Genomic DNA, 19,521 nt, shown 5'->3' with positions numbered 1-19,521 from the left:
AGGTAACCATTTGCTTGCATTGTTAGGACCTGCAGAGCTGAAATATTATTCTAGAAATCTTAATTTGTGTTCTGCAGAAGAAAGAAAGTTATAAAAATCTTGGATGGCACAAAGTTGAGTAAATTAATTTAGATTTTGGGGTGAACTATCCCTTTGGTCTTTTTTTGATTGGGGACCGGGCGTGCATTGTTCCAGCCCGGCCCCGCACTCCTCCACTCTACAATCTGCTTTTGTGTTCAGCATAAAAAAAGAAAGTTGTAGGGGTTTGGAACGACATGAAGTTAAGGAAATTATGAGGGTTTTTTTTGTTTTGTTTTTTGGGTAAACTATTCCATAAATGAAAAAAAAACTTACATTTTACATAACATTAACATAACATTAAACTGTAACTAATGCATTTTCTTAATTTCAACTAAAGTAAATGATATTAACCATGAATTTATAGTAGTTTTTCATACACATTTTGAATTTAACATGAAATTTAACGCATTACCTTTGGCAGCCCTAACATGAAATTAAATTAAAGTTCAAATTGAAAACAAAATAATAACTACAGTTAATGTCAGAAGTTTACAAAATGTATTAGCCAAATACATTTAAAATTCACAATTCATGACATTTTAACCGTAGAAAACATTCCCTGTCTTAGATCAGTTAGGATCACTACTTTGGGGGCCTGTGTAGCTCTGTGAGTAAAGACGCTGACTACCACCCTTGGAGTTATGAGTTCAAATCCAGGGTTAAGTGGCTCCAGCCAGGCCTCCTAATTGGCCCGGTTGCTACGAAGGTTAGAGGGGGGTAGAGTCACATAGGGTAATCTCCTCGTGGACATGGGGTAACCACCTCGTGGTCGCTATAATGTGGTTCGCTCTCTGCAGGGTGCGTGGTGAGTTGTGCGTGGATGTCAACGAGAATACAGAAAACAGCAACATAAGCAATATGATATAAGTCACCAATGTTCAATAATTACATTTATTGGGGGCCTCGGTAGCTCAGTGTGGCAGGGCGGAGGGCGGGGCCGGGTTGTGATTATACACACCCGGTCCTTTATCAGGCTAATTAAGCCTCTGAGAGGGATAAAGGCCGATGACAGATGGTGGTGCGACGAGAGAGAGATAGTTTACGGACATGTCCGTCATGTGTGTTTGTGTCTTCTGTTTAAGATTTATATTAAGCTATTATTTATATTGAAAAGCCGGTTCTCGCCTCTTCCTTTCCATTGACTCCTTTACACTGGTTCCAAAGCCCGGGAAGGAGTAGGGATGCCCGTTGCAGAGTCCTCGACACTTCCACCCAGGGGAGCGCCACTGCCATCCATCGGGGGAGGGAGTAGACCGACCGTCTGGACACGGCGAATGGCCGCCGTCCGCGAGGTGAGTGGGGACTGGACTCCCCGACCACTTGGAGCGAAGGAGCCACTGCCAGGGGCGGAGGAGAGCCCTGCCATCCCCAGAAACGCGGAGGGGTCGGAGGAAGACCGCCGTCCGCGAGGGGAGGAGGGAATTGTTCCCCGACCGCCTGGAGCGGTAGGGCCGCTGCCAGGGGCGGAGGAGTGTCCCCACAAGTCGCCGAGAACGCGGAGTGTAGTTCTGACTCCGGTCCGCCCGGGAGAAGCGGCTGTCATCCACCCGAGAGGGTGGAGAAGTGATCGAGGACCATGCGACGGTGTATCGAAGAACCGGCGAGTAGGTTTTTTTTTTTTTCATCTCTCTCTCCTTTCTTGCTCTCACTGCCACTCTGCGTTGGCCTTTTCCCTCTCGTTTAAATTTTAGTGATTTATTTTGGGGGTACTACACTGTTACAGGAAGTATCCCCCCATCTTAATTATTTCTGTTTCCCTCTCCTTGTCCCCTCCCTCGTCCAGGTAGATGGGGATGACCTGCCGGCAGACTAGGCTTAAAGCACGCCCTCCCCCAGGGAAAGGGGGTGTACGTCAGGCTGGGGGCTCCCCAGCCTGAGAGAATGATTATACACACCCGGTTCCTTATCAGGCTAATTAAGCCCCCAAGAGGGATAAAGGCCAATGACAGACGGTAGTGCAACAAGAGAGAGATAGTTTACGGACATGTCCGTCATGTGTGTTTGTGTCTTCTGTTTAAGTTTTATATTAAACTATTATTTATATTGAAAAGCCTGTTCTCGCCTCCTACTTTCCATTGACTCTTTTACACTCAGCAAGTAAAAAACAGTGACTACCACACCTGGAGTCACAAGTTTGAATCCAGGGCATGCTGAGTGCCTCCATTCAGGCTTCCTAAGCAACCAATTGGCCCAGTTTCTAGGGAATTATGAGTTCGAATCCAGGGTCAAGTGGTTCCACCCAGGCCTCCTAAGCAACCAAATTGCCCCAGTTGCTAGGGAGGTAAGAGGAGGGTAGAGTCACATAGGGTAATCTCCTCATGGACATGGGGTAACCAACTCGTGGTCGCTATAATGTGGTTCGCTCTCTGCTGGGTGCGTGGTGAGTTGTGCGTGGATGGCGAGGAGAATACAGAAAACAGCAATATAAGTGATATAAGTCACCAACGTTCAGTAATTACATTTATTGGGGGCCTTGGTAGCTCAGCAAGAAAAAAACACTGACTACCACACCTGGAGTCACGAGTTCGAATCCAGGGTGTGCTGAGTGACTCCATTCACGCTTCCTAAGCAACCTGTTGGCCCAGTTTCTAGGGAGGGAAGAGTCACATGGGGTAACCTCCTTGTGATCACTATAATGTGGTTCTCGCTCTCAGTGGGGCACGTGGTGAGTTGTGGATGCTGCTGAGAATAGTGTGAAACCTCCACACACACTTTGTCTCCACGGTAATGTGCTCAACAAGCCACATGATAAGATGCGCAGATTGACAGTCTCAGACGCGGAGGCAGGGGCTGCTGATCAGGGCCGCTGCCAGGTGCGGAGGATCCCCTACCAGCTGCTGAAACGCGCCGGGGTCTGAGACCGCCGACCGCTGCCAGGGGCGGGGGAGACCCCTTCTGTTCCCCAAGAATGCGGCAGGGCGTTCCGTCCGCCAGGGGCTGGAGGACTGCCTCCGATCCGCCTGGCATGGCTGTCGTCCGTTAGAGGGTGGAGGAGTGGCCGAGGAACAAGCTACGGCGTATCGGAGAACTGGCAAGTGAAAGTTTTTGCTCTCACTCCTCTCTCTCTCTCTCTCTCTCTCTCTCACTGCCGCTCTGCGTTGGCCTTTTCTACCTGCCGGCAGACGGGGCAGATGTACGTCATGCCGGGGGCTCCCCTGCCTGAGAGAACGAGGGTGGAATGTGGCAGGGCGGAGGGCGGGCCGGGTCGTGAGTCTACACACCCAGTCCCTTATCAGGCTAATCAAGCCTCCTAGAGGGATAAAGGCTGACTGCTGATGATTGTGCGGGAGAGAGAGATAGTTTACGGACATGTCTGTCGTGTGTGTTTTGTCTTTTAAGTTAATCATTAAAATATTATTTATATTATCAAGCCGGTTCTCGCCTCCTCCTTTCCATCGAACTGCGTTACACACAGTTAACTTAGTGAATGTAAACTTATAACCCACTGGAATTGTGATTAAAAGTGAAACAGTCTGTCTGTAACCAATTGGTGGAAAAATTACTCATGTCACAAAGTAGTAGTAGATGTCCTAATGACTTGCCAAAACTATAGTTTGCCAATATTAAATCTGTAGAGTGGTTAAAAAATTAGTTTTAATTACTTCAACCTAAGTGTATGTAAACTTCTGACTTCAACTGTATATTAAAAATAAAAATCTATAATAACCCTGGCTCATTATTCTACATTTCTTTTTTCAGTCTATTGTTTTCTTTTGCACTTCATGCGTGAGCATCTTTGAATGTGGCTATGTTTCTGTATGTATGTGTGTGTGTGTGTGCGTGAGTAATGTCTCTGCCCGAGTTGATGTATGATGATGCTGCTGGACTAAACAAACAGAGGTGGATCGATGCTGTAAACACTGTAGAGTGCAGCGGTAAATATACGCAGCTGGACAGCACAGCGCAGAGAGGTATTGGAGAGAGAGAAAGAGAAGGGGGGATGGATGGATGAGGGAAAGACGAGTGGGAGTGTGACAATTACTGACGCTGGGCTGCTGAAGGCTCCTAGCACAACTGGGGCAAAAGGGGGAGATTGAGGACATGCAACAGATATATGACTCATGACGAGTGGAGAGACATAAGCTATTGACAGGACAGATGGATAAATGTTGTAGACAGAATGTAGACAGAAAACGAGGACCAGGGAAATGGACACACTGGTTATGATTGTACAGTAGAGTTCAAAAGTCTGAAACCACTAGTGAAAATTGTAATATTTTTATTTAATTGTTTTTCATCATAAATTAAATTATCAGCACAAAACTTTTTTTATTGAGAAGCAAAGAATTTACATTCCAGAATGCTCTTTGTATTTAGTATGTTCCCGTTTCCCCTTCTGTCACTCACTCAAAGTTGTGTCGATGTAGTGACACTAGGGGTCGATCTTGAGAGCCCCGATCACCTCGGATCTTTGAGAAAAGGACAATGAAAATTGGCGAGTGGAATTTGTATGCCACTCCCCCAGACATACAAGTATAAAATGGAGCTGGAATGCATGATTCATTCAGATTTTTTCTTCGGAGCGGAGCGGTTGTACTATCAGCGAGCTGAATACTACTGCTGTTCCATTCACCTCTACAGAAGCAGACGCTGTTGGATATACAGCGCATTCCAATGGCTTTCTCTCCTTCTGCACACCAACTGCAGATTCACCACTGAGCATTTCGAAAGCGTTAATAAAGAGTATATTTTCGGCTAAAAGAATATATATCTTAAAAGGGCACACACATTGACGTTGAACGTCTTTTTAAAGATGTCTTTCCGTCCTTGTGTGATTCCTAGGTGCGATCGTTATCTCTCCGCCTCCAATGGCCTCGGGGGCTGCCTCACATGTATGGGCAGCGATCACACTGAGGCAGAGTTTGTGGATGGCTCATGTTCTCATTGCGAGAATATAACCATGGCAGCATTGCGGTCGTGGCTTTCCTTCTTCAAAAGGGGGAAAGCCACTCCAGCTGCCCCCCGGTCTGCACCTTCTTCCCACAGGTATGTCCAATGGGTGCACTTTCTCCAGGTAATTCCCTGTGGAATTCCCATTCCCCAGCATGCTCGTTTGCCCCTGTCCGCTGGATGAGTCTTCGATTGCTGCATCAGAGAGTGCACTGGCGATGTAGGACACTGAGACTTCGACTGGGCTGCCATCTTCGGGTATGCACGGCAAGTCTGAATCCGATGCAGAGCTGACCACCATGCTTGCCTCGACCGCCATGATTATCAGGTTTGATTGGAACCCTCCAGCCTCCACCGAGCGCTCGCCGTTTCCATTCTTCCTGGAGGTTCATGATTAACTCACAAGGTCGTGGAGGGTACCTTTTGCTGCCCGAAAAAGACTTCCTGGTTCGTACGCTCTCACTACCCTCGACGGCGTCTCTAACGACCAAAGCATACAGTGCTGCTGGACAGGCTGCCTCTGCCCTGCATACCATGGCCCTCCTGCAGGTACACCAGTCCAAGGCACTAAAAGAACTGCACATGGGTAGTCCTGATCCCGATAAGCTGCAGAAGCTTGATGAAGGTCACAGCGTGTGCACTCGGCGGCAGGCAGTGTTCACCTTGGTGGTCCAGGAGCGCCACCTGTGGCTGAATCTGGTCGAGATGAGGGATGCCGACAAAGCATGCTTTCTCAACAAGCCCATCTCCCAGATTGGATTTTTCGGTGACACCGTTGAGGAATTCGCCCTGCAGTTCTCGCCGATGAATAAGCAGACGGAGTCCATCCAGCACATCTTGCCCCAGCAAGATCCTGCACCCCGTCTGCTCGCAGAGGGCGTACCCCTGTAGCAGCGAAAGCCCAGGTGGCTCCGCTTCAGCCAGAGCCCAGTTCTCGTCCTCAGCGTAGAGCCCCCCCATGGAAGCTGACGGCCCCTGTCTCCCAAGCTAGAAGGCTCCTGAGTGGGCTTCTAAGTGCCCCTGAGACAGACGACCCAGGGAGCGAGTCGTCTGCTGTGGAGCTGGTATCCAGACCACTCCGTCCCCTGGTGGAGGTCCGGGAGGTAAATCTTTTTTGTTTCCTTGCAGATTCACCACTGAGCATTTCGAAAGCGTTAATAAAGAGTATATTTTCGGCTAAAAGAATATATATCTTAAAAGGGCACACACATTGACGTTGAATGTCTTTTTAAAGATGTCTTTCCGTCCTTGTCCTTTTTGTTTGCTGCACCCCGAATGGAATACTGTACCCAAATTGTCAAAAAAAAGAGCAGTTTCATCACTCCTTGGGTCACATAATCGGTGTCCACAGCCACCGTTGTCATGGCTGCCAGACACCGAGCACCCGCAGCCAGGGCCCCGCGAACAAGTCCTCCCCACCTTTACACACCCAGCCGCTCCACACCTACAGCCAGCCGGTTGTGACGAGTCTCAAGGATGGCCCAAGAGCCCTCCTCTTCAGTTGCTAACCCGCCCTATGCCTGTTTCACAGAGCAAGGTAAGTGCTTTGAGCGCCCCCTCAGCACAGCCACCTCGGGTCAAAGCAACGCTCCTCAATGCAGTGTTGCCTGTTCCCCCCAATGTGAGGCCCCACCCCCAGGTACGTCAGACGCGATCGTCCCCTTAGTGCACCTCGGCCGGAGCTTGGACTCATGGATAGCGCTTTCCAACCTATCGCGGTGGCTGGCCAGGACTATTCGACTCGGCTATGCAATTCAGTTCGCCAGGGGCCCGCCCTGGTTCAGCAGCATCTGCTTCACATCGGTGCTGGCCGAGAACAGCGCCACCCTGCGTGCGGAGATTGCGACCCTTCTTCACAAGGGACCAATAGAGCCTGTCCCTCCAGCCAAAATGGCGAAAGGGTTCTATAGCACTTACTTCATCGTGCCAAAGTAAGGTTGCGGCCAATCTTGGACATGCGAGTTCTGAACCAGGCCTTACACAGACTCCCGTTCAAGGAAACACATTTTGACGTGCGTCCGGCATCAATATTAGTTTGCAGCAGTAGACCTGAAGGACTCGTACTTTCACTTCTCGGTTCTACCTCGACACAGACCTTTCATGCGGCTTGCTTTTGACGGCCAGGCATATCAATTCAAGGTCCTCCCCTTCGGCCTGTCCCTGTCCCCTCGCGTCTTCACGAAAGTTGCAGAGGCAGCTTTTGCCCCATTAAGGGAAGTGGGCATCCGCATACTTAACTACCTCGATGACTGGCTGATTCTAGCACACTCTCATGCCAGGGATTTGGTGCTCAGGCACCTCAGCAGTCTAGGGCTTCGGGTCAACTGGGAATGTGCAATGTGCAACGGCATGCAGAAGACAGTAACCTATATAAATCGCCATGGCAGCGTACACTCTCATCAAACGTCACGATTCGCCCGCCATCTCCTCCTCCGGAGTCAGCAGCAGCTGAGGTCACTGCAGGCCACTCATATCTCGGGCAGCCTCAACACCACAGCAGACAATGCTCAGCGGAGAGTGAAGACTCCACCCCCAGGTGGTCCAGCTGATTTGTAGTCGATTCGGCAAAGCACAGGTAGACCTGTTCGCTTCCCGGGAATCGTCTCACTGCCCGGTCTGGTATTCCCTGACAGGAGCCCTCCTCGGTACAGACGCAATGGACACAGCTGGCCCCGGGGGCTGCGCAAATATGCAATGTGCCCAAGGTTCCCATGACCCCCTTCAGGGATCAGGAGGTCAATCTGCAAGCGCTGCCCCGGGAGGAGGCAGACCTAACCCTGTCGTTGCTGTTTCTGGTGTTTGCTTTGCATACCTACTTGAGTTTAGACGCTCTGAGCAACACTTTGTCTGCTTTGGTGGACAGCAGAAAGGTAACGCCATCTCCAAACAGACACTTGCCCACTGGATCATGTACGCCATTGCATTGGCCTACCAGACCCAGGCCGTGCCTGCCCCCTTGCGGGTTCGAGCACACTCTACAAGGAGTGTGCTGTCCTCGTGGGCACTGGCCAATGTTTCTAGCAAATTGGGCAATACCCAATACCTTCGTGAGATTTTACAATCTCCGGGTTGAGCTGGTTTCGTCCCGTGTTTTTTCAGGTACGAACAGGTAGATTTTGGTAATACGTAACAGCTGGCTGGGTTTATCGCTTGCGTATTGCGCCTTTCTCCTCCCCTGAGGCAAAAACGTGTGCTTTTACCCCCATTCGAGTTCACAAAATCGCGGACCCTGGATGTCCTTCCTACCTAGCCCTATGGTTCGCGAACTCGGCGGAGGAGTTCGCAGCCAGCCTCACTACGGTGTCTAATATGCCCTTACTGGGATAGGTGCTCCACAGGTGCAGATTTCTCCGGTAATCCTTGTGATGTATATTCCGCAGTACGGTCTCCCTTTCGGCGGACCCGCGTCTCCCTTGGGCAAATCTCTCTCTGCCCCCGGTTGCTGTGTTTGTGAGTCCCCCCCCCTTCCGTGGTGGCACCTACCAAAGCTGCTGCTGAGCCCATGTGTCGTATTGCCACATGTTGACCTCCCCTTTTGGGCAGCATGTGGTCTCCGCAGCATTTTTCCCTCTGAAAGAATAGTAAATAAGATAAGAACACCTTCAACCACTTGCTATTTCGCACGCAGCAGCATGCTTGCACCTGCAACGGCAGTTCACGTAACATGGTTCAGCTGTTGTGCCGTTTTTCCATAGGGACCTCTAGTGTCACTACATCAACACAACGTAGAGTGAGTGACAGAAGGGGAACATCTCGGTTACTTTCGTATAGAATGAGACGTTGTGTCCCTCTTGCCACAACGCTGTACTAGCTGCTGAAATTGCCAGGACCATGTCTCGGATCCTCTGCACAAAACTTGAATGAATCCTGCATTCCAGCTCCCTTTTACCCATATGTCTGGGGGAGTGGCATGCAAATTCCGAAATCCAAAGATCCGAAGTGATCGGGGTTCTCAAGATCGAGCCCTAGTGTCACTACATCGACAAAACGTCTCGTTCCCTCCATCAGGGAATGGAGGTTACGATAGTAATCGAGATGTTTTCTTTATTAACAATATGCAGGAATGAACTACACCATCGTTTCAGCAAAACCTGATGATTCATGTTATCCAGCATGATTTCACAATGTTTAAAAAAGGATCTTGAGTACTTCAATGGAAGCAAGGAGATCTGACCTTTTAAACTAAGGAGTTAACATTGCCTATGCAAATTTGCTTTTTAATTAGTGACCTAGAAACAGTACAGTATCTAAAATATTTTTTATGCATTTTACATTTCAAAACTCCAAAACTTTTAAATTTTCAACATGGACTCGCCACTTTAAATGGGAGGAGGAATATTGAGATACACGATGCAGGATTAAGAAACGTGGGGCTTAAGATGTTGATGAACAGACAGATGGTAAGACGAGAACAACAAACAAAGAGTGCAGAAAACATGCGTGAAAAAATTACGTAAGTAAATGAAAGAACAAGTTTCCCCGAAAGGTAAAAGGGAAGGCTAGGAGACAGGAAGTTGACGTTATGAAAGAAATTTCACATATGTTTTCTAAAATTTGGGGTTGACTTTTAATTTTAACTGTGTCCCTATCTTTCACAGATGTCATTCACACCGTGGGACCAATAGTCAAAGATTTGGTGGGGAAGAGAGAGGAACAAGCGCTGAGAAACTGTTATTATAACTGCCTGCACACAGCGACTAAAAACCACCTGCGGACTGTGGTGAGGGCTTGATCCATACACACACACACACACACACACACACACACACACACACACACACACACACACAGCGTGTGCAGCCAGTGGTGTTATCTTCAATGAAAATTAAAAAAAACATTTAATTAACTGGAATAATAAAAAAAAAAATGTAACTAAACTAAAATATATTTCTTCAAAATGAACTTTATAATAATAACAAAAATGACCACAAATTGATTTGAGTTTGAGTTTTTTAAGAACATTTAAAGTTATTGCTGATTTATAATATACTAATAAACTATGATGGCCCTGAGAAATATAACAGCATTTAAATCATATCAATTAAAGCGTTAACTTGGAAAGCCCTAAACTACTTAAACTAATCATATAACTAAAAGTATAACTAGACTGAAACTCAAATCATATGTAGCCATGCCAATCATAACAGCTCACAACAATCTCACACTTGTAGATGCTGCATGAAAAAGTTGACCCGCTCCTGAATGACCTCACATAAACACAGGAACATATAGTTAAGACGTTAAACTCTCACCCTATATTACTCACGTCTCATAGCTGCATCACGGTTTAAGAACCAAAATGCCTCCAACCCATTCATAACACAGTACATAACTCGCACTCCACTGATGCCCTTAGGGATTGATTTATAGATGACAGGTTACTGCATATATAAAACATTTTAAAACAGTCCAACGTCAAGGATAATCATACACACAGGAAAAGCTAAGATCTATTGTGACGGAAGGAGACTTGTTTGTCTATTTTTCTTTATGTGACTGGTGTTCTTTGTGGAAAAAAAATATGATCCCAATATCTTTTTGCCAAGTGTTATTTTTAAGAAATAATTTACCCAAATATGCTAATTCTGTCAACATTTACTCATCCTTATTTTTGTTCCAAACCTGGTATGATTTTCTTTCATGCATTGAACACAAAAGGAGTTATTTTGGTATATGTCTTTGCCGCACTTTTCCATACTTTAAAAGCAAATGGGGTCACCATAAATGACGATCACCGTAAATGACAATAAAAGCACCATAAAAGAAGTCTTCTGAACCCATTCAATTGCTTTGTGTCAGAGACCAAAAGTTGTTATGCACAGAAAATCTTCCCCTCTGCCGTAGCACTGAAGTCTTATTTGTGTACATGGCGCCCAAGTGCGTTTGTACGCAAATGCGAAAACGATTTGAGAGACTTTTATTGTACTATTAAGGTGATTATTTATTTTTTTCATAGTTGGAGCTTACCTTTACTTTCCTTTTATGGAAAAGACAGGCCAGGACATTTAGCAAAACAACTCCTTTGAAGATCATAGAGGTTTGGAACAATATGGTTAGCATGCTGGCACCACAGCAGCAAATATCTTTAAAAGCAGCAACAACTGACTTTGACTCGCTCCATTTGTTTTCAAGGAAAGATTTTGTTTTTAAGGCCCTTAATTCTGGGCCGAAAGTGGCTCAGTTTCATTATAAATGGATTGTATACTTAATGGGTTGTAATTAATCAGTTTACATTCACTCTCCCTTGTAAAAGCTGTTTTTGTTGTTGTTTTGGACAAATAGCTACAACTATATGTGCTTTGTAAACCTTACATTTGTTTTATTTATTATTATTATAACAGTACATATGTATTTATTAAAGCATTTAGGAGTTTGTATATAGTAAATTTGATATATTTCAATGTTATACAGTAAAGAGTGAATAATTGTTTTAAGTTGCTTTTGCTTTTACTGTTTTTTTTTATGTTCCTGTAGGCTTTTCCCTGTATCTCAACTGGAGTATATGGTAGGTGAAAAGTTTAGAGACCATCTTAATATTTTTTTTTGTCATATCAATAATTTATATTTTTATACCTCCTTTATAGTCATTGACTCTAAATGACTATATAATTGATTTGAGGTTTACGATTGGGTTGGTTCATTTAGAGTTCTCAATTCTACTTGTAAATGATTAAAGAACGTTGATAATTCTTTATTAACAGAATTTATTACCTGTCAGTGGTTCTTCATTTACTATTTTTATGATGGACTGATGAACATCTTTCTTCAGCACTCTATTGACTTTGGCTATGATGTGACCTCTGTGCTCACAGTGTGCTCTTATTTGTGGTTGTTTATGTAGTAGGGACCTCATTTGAGGAATTCTGAGAGTGGATATCACTTGCAGTAGCATGGGGGATTTTCAGATTAAGGGTGGGATTAGACGGTCAGATTAGGAGAGATTAGGTGTGAGAGCATGTCACTGTGATTATAATCCCCGTTCTTAGCTATACGTGTCGAGATTAAACTTAGAAACAACTTCAGTTCTTCAATAACAACCACCATCAGGTTTTTTATTTATTTATTTATTTATTATACTTCTGTTTTTTTTTTTATAAAGTCTTCATGCTAAGAATATGGTGCCATGTTTTTGGCACATTTCTTAAAGTCAACATGAAATCATAATTGACTCCTTTTAATTTAATAAATCACATTTTTGGTCTTATTGTGCACAATTACACAGTATTCCAAAACAAAAAATATCTGTCTTTTTAATCTATCATCAAACAAACAAAAAAAAATTGCTCCGCTTCTGAAACGGCTTTGATTTTCATCTGACTGACACAGCATCAGGCTGTGCGGGCAATTGGTTGATGTTAACTAATAGTAGCCAAATACTGTATTTATTTATTTATTTATTGTTTAAGGGTGCTGTTGTACTTTTCTAAAATCTTGCAATAGTTAATGTAGTTATATGAATGTATATGAATGTAATACATGTTACTTCAAATAATAGCAAATAATAACCATTTTGAAAAAGAAGCACTACCAATTGGGATACTTTGGGATACTTGAAATGCTCCTGAGAGTGAAATTGACTTTCAGCCAAAACGACTCTAAAAGTGGGTGCCTGCTGTGTTTTAGGAGGGGAGTAGTCTTTCACAATCATCTGCAAACTCACATTCACGTCTGGGTCCATTCTGGTGCACTCTTTTCATGACAAAATCAGTTCCCAATGGATCAAATCGAGTACTGCCCAAATATTCAAATATTCCGTCTCACTCCAAAATGTCACATTACAGAAGTAAAATGGGTTGTGTGTACTGGTTCATGTTGACTTTCAGGAGAAGCTAACAAGGTGTGAACTTGATCTACGACACCTCATTGTCAATCATACAAATTACAGCTCTACATTTGAAGTTATGTGTGTGTTCATTTGTGTAGGGGAGACTGGCAAGTTGTCAAACGATATCTGAGCTATATCTCTGTAAGGATTTTAGTAAATGTCTATTTACAAAATGTGTTTTCTCAATTAGTTGTTTTGTATGTTGATTTGAAACTTCCAGTTCAAAACCCTCTTAAATTAGAATATTTTTGTGAGTTCTACCCATTTCACTTTGCAACTGTCGTTGAGTAAACAAATAAACACAGTAAACCACATTGGCATACATTAAGGCAAGGGTCAACTATATAATAAATATAGATTAAAGGGATTGAAAGGGATTTTTTTCAGGGCAGTTTAACGGCAGGCTCCATTGTGACGACTTACCCCATATAATGTAAAAAACATCAATAACAGTGAAGCTGTTCATTGTTTTTGTAGCCAAGTCTTAAAGGTTTGTGTCTATAAAGAAGTTGACTTCCAGCAATAAACATGCTCTGATAAAATAAAAAGTATAACAACTAGCTCCAATCTCCCCAATCTGATGTGTTTTTATGTGCCTGGGTTGCGTGACGTATGTGATGCAGGATACCCTCCTGATCAAGCAGTCGAAGTTGCCCTGAAAACAGTGAGAGAATACCTGGAGGAAAATCATGAGAAGGTGTGTGTTTGTCTTTTCCCTATTGGTGTTCCTTTTTGCCATTGTTGTTAATGGTCGATGAGAAACACATGCCGTGGCAAACAGATGGTGGCTGCATGGGGACTTTCTTTTCTGAGTCAGCACACACAGTCATAACCTCACAGCTTTAATTGGTTCCTAACGGGGCTTGGACAGGCTGTGCAGAACAGCATAAACACACAAAAAAAATATCCACAATCACATATCCTGGCCTCTGTGAGTTAATGTGAGACCAGAGTAAATTTAACAGGAAATGAGCCATCAGGACATCTCTGACAAAACTTCTGCGCATCCCACGGTGTGCCCACATTCTTTCTATTTTCCCTGGGCACGTGTGTGTGTTGCATTTTTTCACTCTCATCTCTCACTGATCTGTCCTGAGCTTTCATCTCATTCTGAGATGTGTGCTTATTCACTCTCGTCTTCCTTTACACCACAGACATGCGAAATGACAGAGACACCCTAATTACAGTGCACTAATTAACCAGCGCCTTGCTGCCTGCTAACCCATCCGCAATCCTAACCCACAGTGAGAGAGTGGGAGGGAGAGAGAGAAAAACACGGAGACTAAATTTATTACATTTTTCTTTATTTGATTGTTTTTTGTGTAAATGTATAGAATACAGTGTAAACTTAGAACCCCTAAACCCTTATAACCCCTGTCATTACTGAAAAAAATAAAGTTGTCTTAATTAAACATTAGTTGAAAGGTTAAGTTTTAAGTTCATATCTCATATATCTATGTTCCTTAAACTTATTTATCTTATAAATCCATAGACTTTCTCCATATATTTTTTGTGTTAATAACTCAAAAGATTGAGGACAAAATTGAGGCTAAGGGGAATACTTATAATCCCTTGCTCTTGAAATATTTAATTATTTTTCCTTGGTCAAATAGAACTTATGGATGCATTTAAATAGTTCATAGTTTAAAAAAATGAATAGATGTTTTAGCTCTTTTTTGTTTTTTGTTTTACTGTTTTCTACCCAATTTGGAATGCCCAATTCCCAATGCGCTCTAAGTCCACGTGGTGGCGTAGTGACTCGCCTCAATCCGGGTGGCGGGGAACGAATCTCATTTGCCTCCGTGTCTGAGATCATCAACCCGCGTATCTTATCACGTGGCTTGTTGAGCGCGTTACTGTGGAGACATGGGGCGTGTGGAGGCTTCACGTTATTCTCTGCAACATCCACGCACAACTCACTACGTGCCCCACTGAGAGCAAACCACATTATAGTGACCACGAGGAGGTTACCACATGTGAACTCGCGACTCCAGGAGTGGTAGTCAGCATCTTTACTCGCTGAGCTACCAAGGCCCCCCCCAGATTTTAGCTCTTTTGTAGTTTTATTTATGTTTTTTTTTTACTTTCTTTCTTCTGCAGAATATAAATGAAGATTTTTAGAAGAATTTCTCAGCTCTCTTGGTCCATACAATGCAAGTGAATGGTGACCAGAGCTTTGAAGCTACAAAAAGCATGTAAAGGCAGCATAAAAGTAATCCATAGGACTCCAGTGGTTTAATCCTTGTCTTCAGAACCGATATGATACGTGTGAGAAACAGATCACTTTCACATTCTTCTACTTGTGTGTTTGGTGATTCCCATTCTTCATGCATATCGCCCCCTACTGGGCAGGGAGAAGTATTTCTCACCTGCACCTATTATATCACTTCTGAAGACATGGATTAAAACACTGGAGTCCTATGGATTACGTTTATGTTTCCTTTATGTGCTTTTTGGTGCTTCAAAGTTCTGGTCACCAGTCACATGCATTATATGGACATACAGAGCTGAAACATTCTTCTAAAAATAATAATTTGTGTTCTGCAGAAGAAAGTCATTCATATCTGGGATGGCATGAAGGTGAGTAAATGATGGGATAATTTATAAAATTTTGGGTGAACTGTTCCTTTAACTATTTCAGTTCTCTTGTCAACTGAAGCACAGGTTTATATGCATTTCTGTGGAGAATTAAGTTTATTTAAACAACAACAGCATATATATACTTTTTATCATTTAAAACTTAGAAAACAATTTGTTTGTTAATTGTTTTGCTTGAAACATGTGCTTGTGGTCTCTGTCTTTAAAATAAATGTTTCATGGTTTATATTTTGTAATCTAATGCAATGAAAATCATACATTTTAATAAGCATTATGTGTCTTAATACTCTCTGAGCTCACTGTATAATGTTACTTTTGCTTTGCAATGTACTCCTTTTTTACTAGAGAGATGGCGATATCACTCTGTTTATTTCAATATGATACTAAGTACTTTCAAGAACAATTTTATTACCAACCTCTCTTTTAGATATTTTTTTTGGCGATTTCAAAGTATAAAACGGTAATTATAGCCATTGTCACTATATTTGATAGTCACCATTAAATTTTTTATAGGCCTAAACTGCTAATTAGAAGACTTTAGTTGCTGTTTATCGCTTATTAAAAACAATTACAGAACGGGAGCATCTGCACATGTTAAGATGAGTGAAAGGAGAAATCGTTCACAACTATTTGTTAGCACAGTTCATTTTTCCCTTCCAATCTTATATTGCACAATAATTGTCATAATAGATTATAAAATCACTAGCTTAAAAAAACACAGGATTAGGACTTCACAATTAATTAAAATAAAATCAAAATCGTTTGTGGGATTGCAGTCTAAAAATCCCTTGTGGGATTTTTAGACTGCAACATAAGAGCTGCTGTGTTTTTTAAATGTTATTTTAGCCTTTATATCCAAACAGTAGCAGTATAAAATGTTAATGTATATTATTATCGCAGTTCAAACCGCAATAGAAGTATTTGTCAAAATAATTGCAATATGATTTTTTGACCAAGTCATGCAGGCCTACTTAGGATCAATGTTTTTATGTGATGATCAATCAACAACAGTATCAATAGTATCGACAAATCAAGATCGATCCACAGACACCTTTCTCTGAATCAGAAAGACAAAGCAAGACAGGATGAGTGAGCTTGCGAAGGAGGCATTTAGCAGAAAGGAATGGAAAGAGACAGAAAATGAATGCTAGATAGGAAAGAGAGAATCAGAGAGAGAGAGAGAGAGATTTCAGTAGCAGATGAGGACTTCTAGCTGGATGCAATGATGTGTTACAGGAACATGATTAGAAGCAGGAACAGCCCACCTGCCCTCGCCACTGTTGTCATGGAGATAGAGGTTCTAGGATGCTGGCACAGAACACAGTGTATTCTTTTTATGTTGTTGCTTGCCATGAAGCATTTGGGACTGGTGCTGGTGTTCTGTCAAGGACAGTAAGGTCATTGGCACAGAGCCTCTCCAGTTAGAAAGGCCCAGCTATTAGAATATGCTTAGCAACTGCACCCCTGAGGACCCTCTATCCACTGGGAGAACACTCGACTGAGAGTCTCAAGTGATTAAAAAGGATAAATAAAGATTTTTAGTTAATATCCTGGGTTAAATGGAAGGTAAGCTCTAGTCACAGCATGGTTCAAGTCGAAATAATTTTCTGTGGCAATCAACAGCATGCTACAGATGCTACAATTAAGCAATAGCACACAAGCAAGAAGAATGTTGCACTGAATAGCAGCACAGTTTGTATTCAATTGTAATCTCGAATATTCAGATTTAAAAACAGATGTATTAGTTAATATTGACCTAACATATAAGACAATATGGACTTTTTTTTTTTTTTAATGTATATTCATTTTGCTCTATTCATGAAACCTAATTCCTGCTGTAGGTTAAGAGTGTACGGTAAGGATAAAACATCATATTATTTATATTGATAGTTATTATATTTCATCATTAAGTCTATGAATATTATTTGTATTTGTGTCTGTGTAGTGCTGTCTCACTTTCTCTCTCTCTCTGTGCTGTACAAATGCAAAATCATAGCTTGCAATAGTCTGTGTTGATTTATTTTTCATTTATATGTTTTATCTGCTGTCAGTTGGACCGGGTCATCTTCTGTGTGTTTCTGAAGTCTGACAAAGAGCTGTATGAGAAGAGGCTGTCTGCCTACTTCCCACAAGGTCTGTCACTCTCTCATACACACAAATACACTTTACAGTTACTTGTATCTAAGGCCTTTTTCAGTGACTACATCCAAACTGTATTCTTTGCTCTGTGTACGTTATATCAGATTTAACTTAAAAAAAAAAAAAAAAAAAACATTTTTAATGTTGATGTAATTTTGTTAGACCGTTGTCCCCATTTATTAACTTAAGGCCATGCCCCTTAAGATGAAGCTGTCATTTGTGATTAATAATCACCCTTGGTTATTTACTGTATGCTTTCTAAATAGAGCATAGTCAATGGTTACATGCTCTTTTCACATTACCAATATAGTTCTGCTTGTAAATGTATATATCCCTTGCAGAACTACACAAGATGTTTATCATTTTTTTCTTAAATAAGAGGGATTGTAAAAATTTCATTTTTTTTTGTTTTATTATTTAGAACTACCCTGATGAAGCTATTTGACATAACAGATGTTTACATATATTGAGCAAGACAAAATAATAACGAAATTATGCAAATTATCCTGTTCAGAAGTTTTAATATTGTTTGTTGCCTCCTGGGGCATCAATGACTGTTTGTGCCGTTTGTGATGGTTGTGCATGAATCCTTAGCTTGTCATGGGTTGTAATGCTGTCCGTTGGATTTGTCAAAAAAAGCTTCCATATACTGTACGTTTTTTGGTTTCCTTGCACATTCGACACTTTTGAGTTCCCCCCCCCCTACAGTGGTTCATAATAATGTTTGATGTTTATGTCTAGCTTTAACACTCAGGACTTTTGAGGGACTATTACAGAAATGTCACAAAAAGCTTTAAACAGCCATTGCTGCTAAAGGATGCAATACACAATAAGGATGCAATAATCAATATTGTATTTGGTAAAAACACCTTTGGATTCTCCACAACAATGAATAAATTAATTAGAATTATTTTTTTTAATTTAATTTATTACATTACTTGTTTATAATTATATGACACATATTATTTGCACCCCAACCCTGGTGCAAATAATAGTAGATACCATATTTAAATAAATACAATACGGGAATCACTGCAGTGTGTTTATCATGTTTATTTAGAGTCCCACAGACACACTGCAACAACCCTTACCCCTAAACCTAACATACAGTAAAAGTGATTCAAATCTACACACAAGCAATGCCAAGCTGTGGAGAGAACGAGTGTGATTGACAGCAATGACTCTGGATCAAACCCTTCTCTGCACTCCCCCAGCATTCACCATGACCAAATCACTGTGATGAAATCGACCTTTATATTAATTTGTATTTATTATTGTAAGTAGTATTAAAGGACATTTTAAGAGTGGAAACCAGACATAGGCCATAGTCGCTAGGACAACACTACACATTCACACCGTCTTTACTCCTCATGCCACTTTAGTGACACATATTGTTTAGTTTGTTGTATATTTCTGTGGTTCCAACAGACTACTGGGGTTCAAATAGCTGCACTATTTTTATATTGTAGATCTTGTAATGGTTACTAGGGCATCAATAGGGTGGTGCTTAGTGGTTGCTAGGGCATTACTAAATGGTTTCTAGATGGTTGCATATTGGCCCAAGTCAAAAGAGACCATCCCCAAGTTATGATGTCCAGATCCCTACATATGTGTATATATCTTACCATTGGATGTTTTTAATTCTGAATTTGTGTGTGTGTGTGTGTGTGTGTGTGTGTGTGTGTGTGTGTGTGTGTGTGTGTTTATTTTAGCCATGATTCTGTATTTATTTATTTTTTTTAAACGGTACAGTGTGTAGGCACTCCAAATATCAGCTTTTTTTTTTACTCAAAATGTTCAGGGTGAAAAAACAAGCCTATGTCAATGCCAGGGTTGTGCACCATTCAGAATTTAAGTATGGCAATTAAATTCCTGAATTTGAATTGAGATAGCAAACAGGATGAAGAATTGTAATTTGAATTAGAATTTAAGGAAGTGAATGAAATTCATATAACATCCATCCATCCATCGTCAACCGCTTATCCTGT

At 42.1% G+C, this 19,521-nt stretch overlaps 1 protein-coding gene across 3 annotated transcripts in view; it reads left to right on the top strand.

The window, feature by feature from the left end:
- LOC127663400 (ADP-ribose glycohydrolase MACROD1-like) overlaps nt 1-19,521 on the top strand; it is a 94,686-nt gene that overhangs the window by 66,118 nt on the left and 9,047 nt on the right. For all 3 annotated transcript variants that reach the window (XM_052154972.1, XM_052154971.1, XM_052154970.1), the window contains 4 exons: nt 9,570-9,691; nt 11,446-11,476; nt 13,420-13,493; nt 17,446-17,527. In XM_052154972.1, coding sequence (XP_052010932.1) covers nt 9,570-9,691; nt 11,446-11,476; nt 13,420-13,493; nt 17,446-17,527 — 309 coding nt within the window. The remainder of the gene's footprint in view (nt 1-9,569; nt 9,692-11,445; nt 11,477-13,419; nt 13,494-17,445; nt 17,528-19,521) is intronic.

This window comes from Xyrauchen texanus, chromosome 23 (assembly GCF_025860055.1).
Source record: "Xyrauchen texanus isolate HMW12.3.18 chromosome 23, RBS_HiC_50CHRs, whole genome shotgun sequence".
NCBI classification, from domain to species: Eukaryota; Metazoa; Chordata; class Actinopteri; order Cypriniformes; family Catostomidae; genus Xyrauchen; species Xyrauchen texanus.
This window is presented reverse-complemented; position numbering and strand designations above follow the sequence as displayed.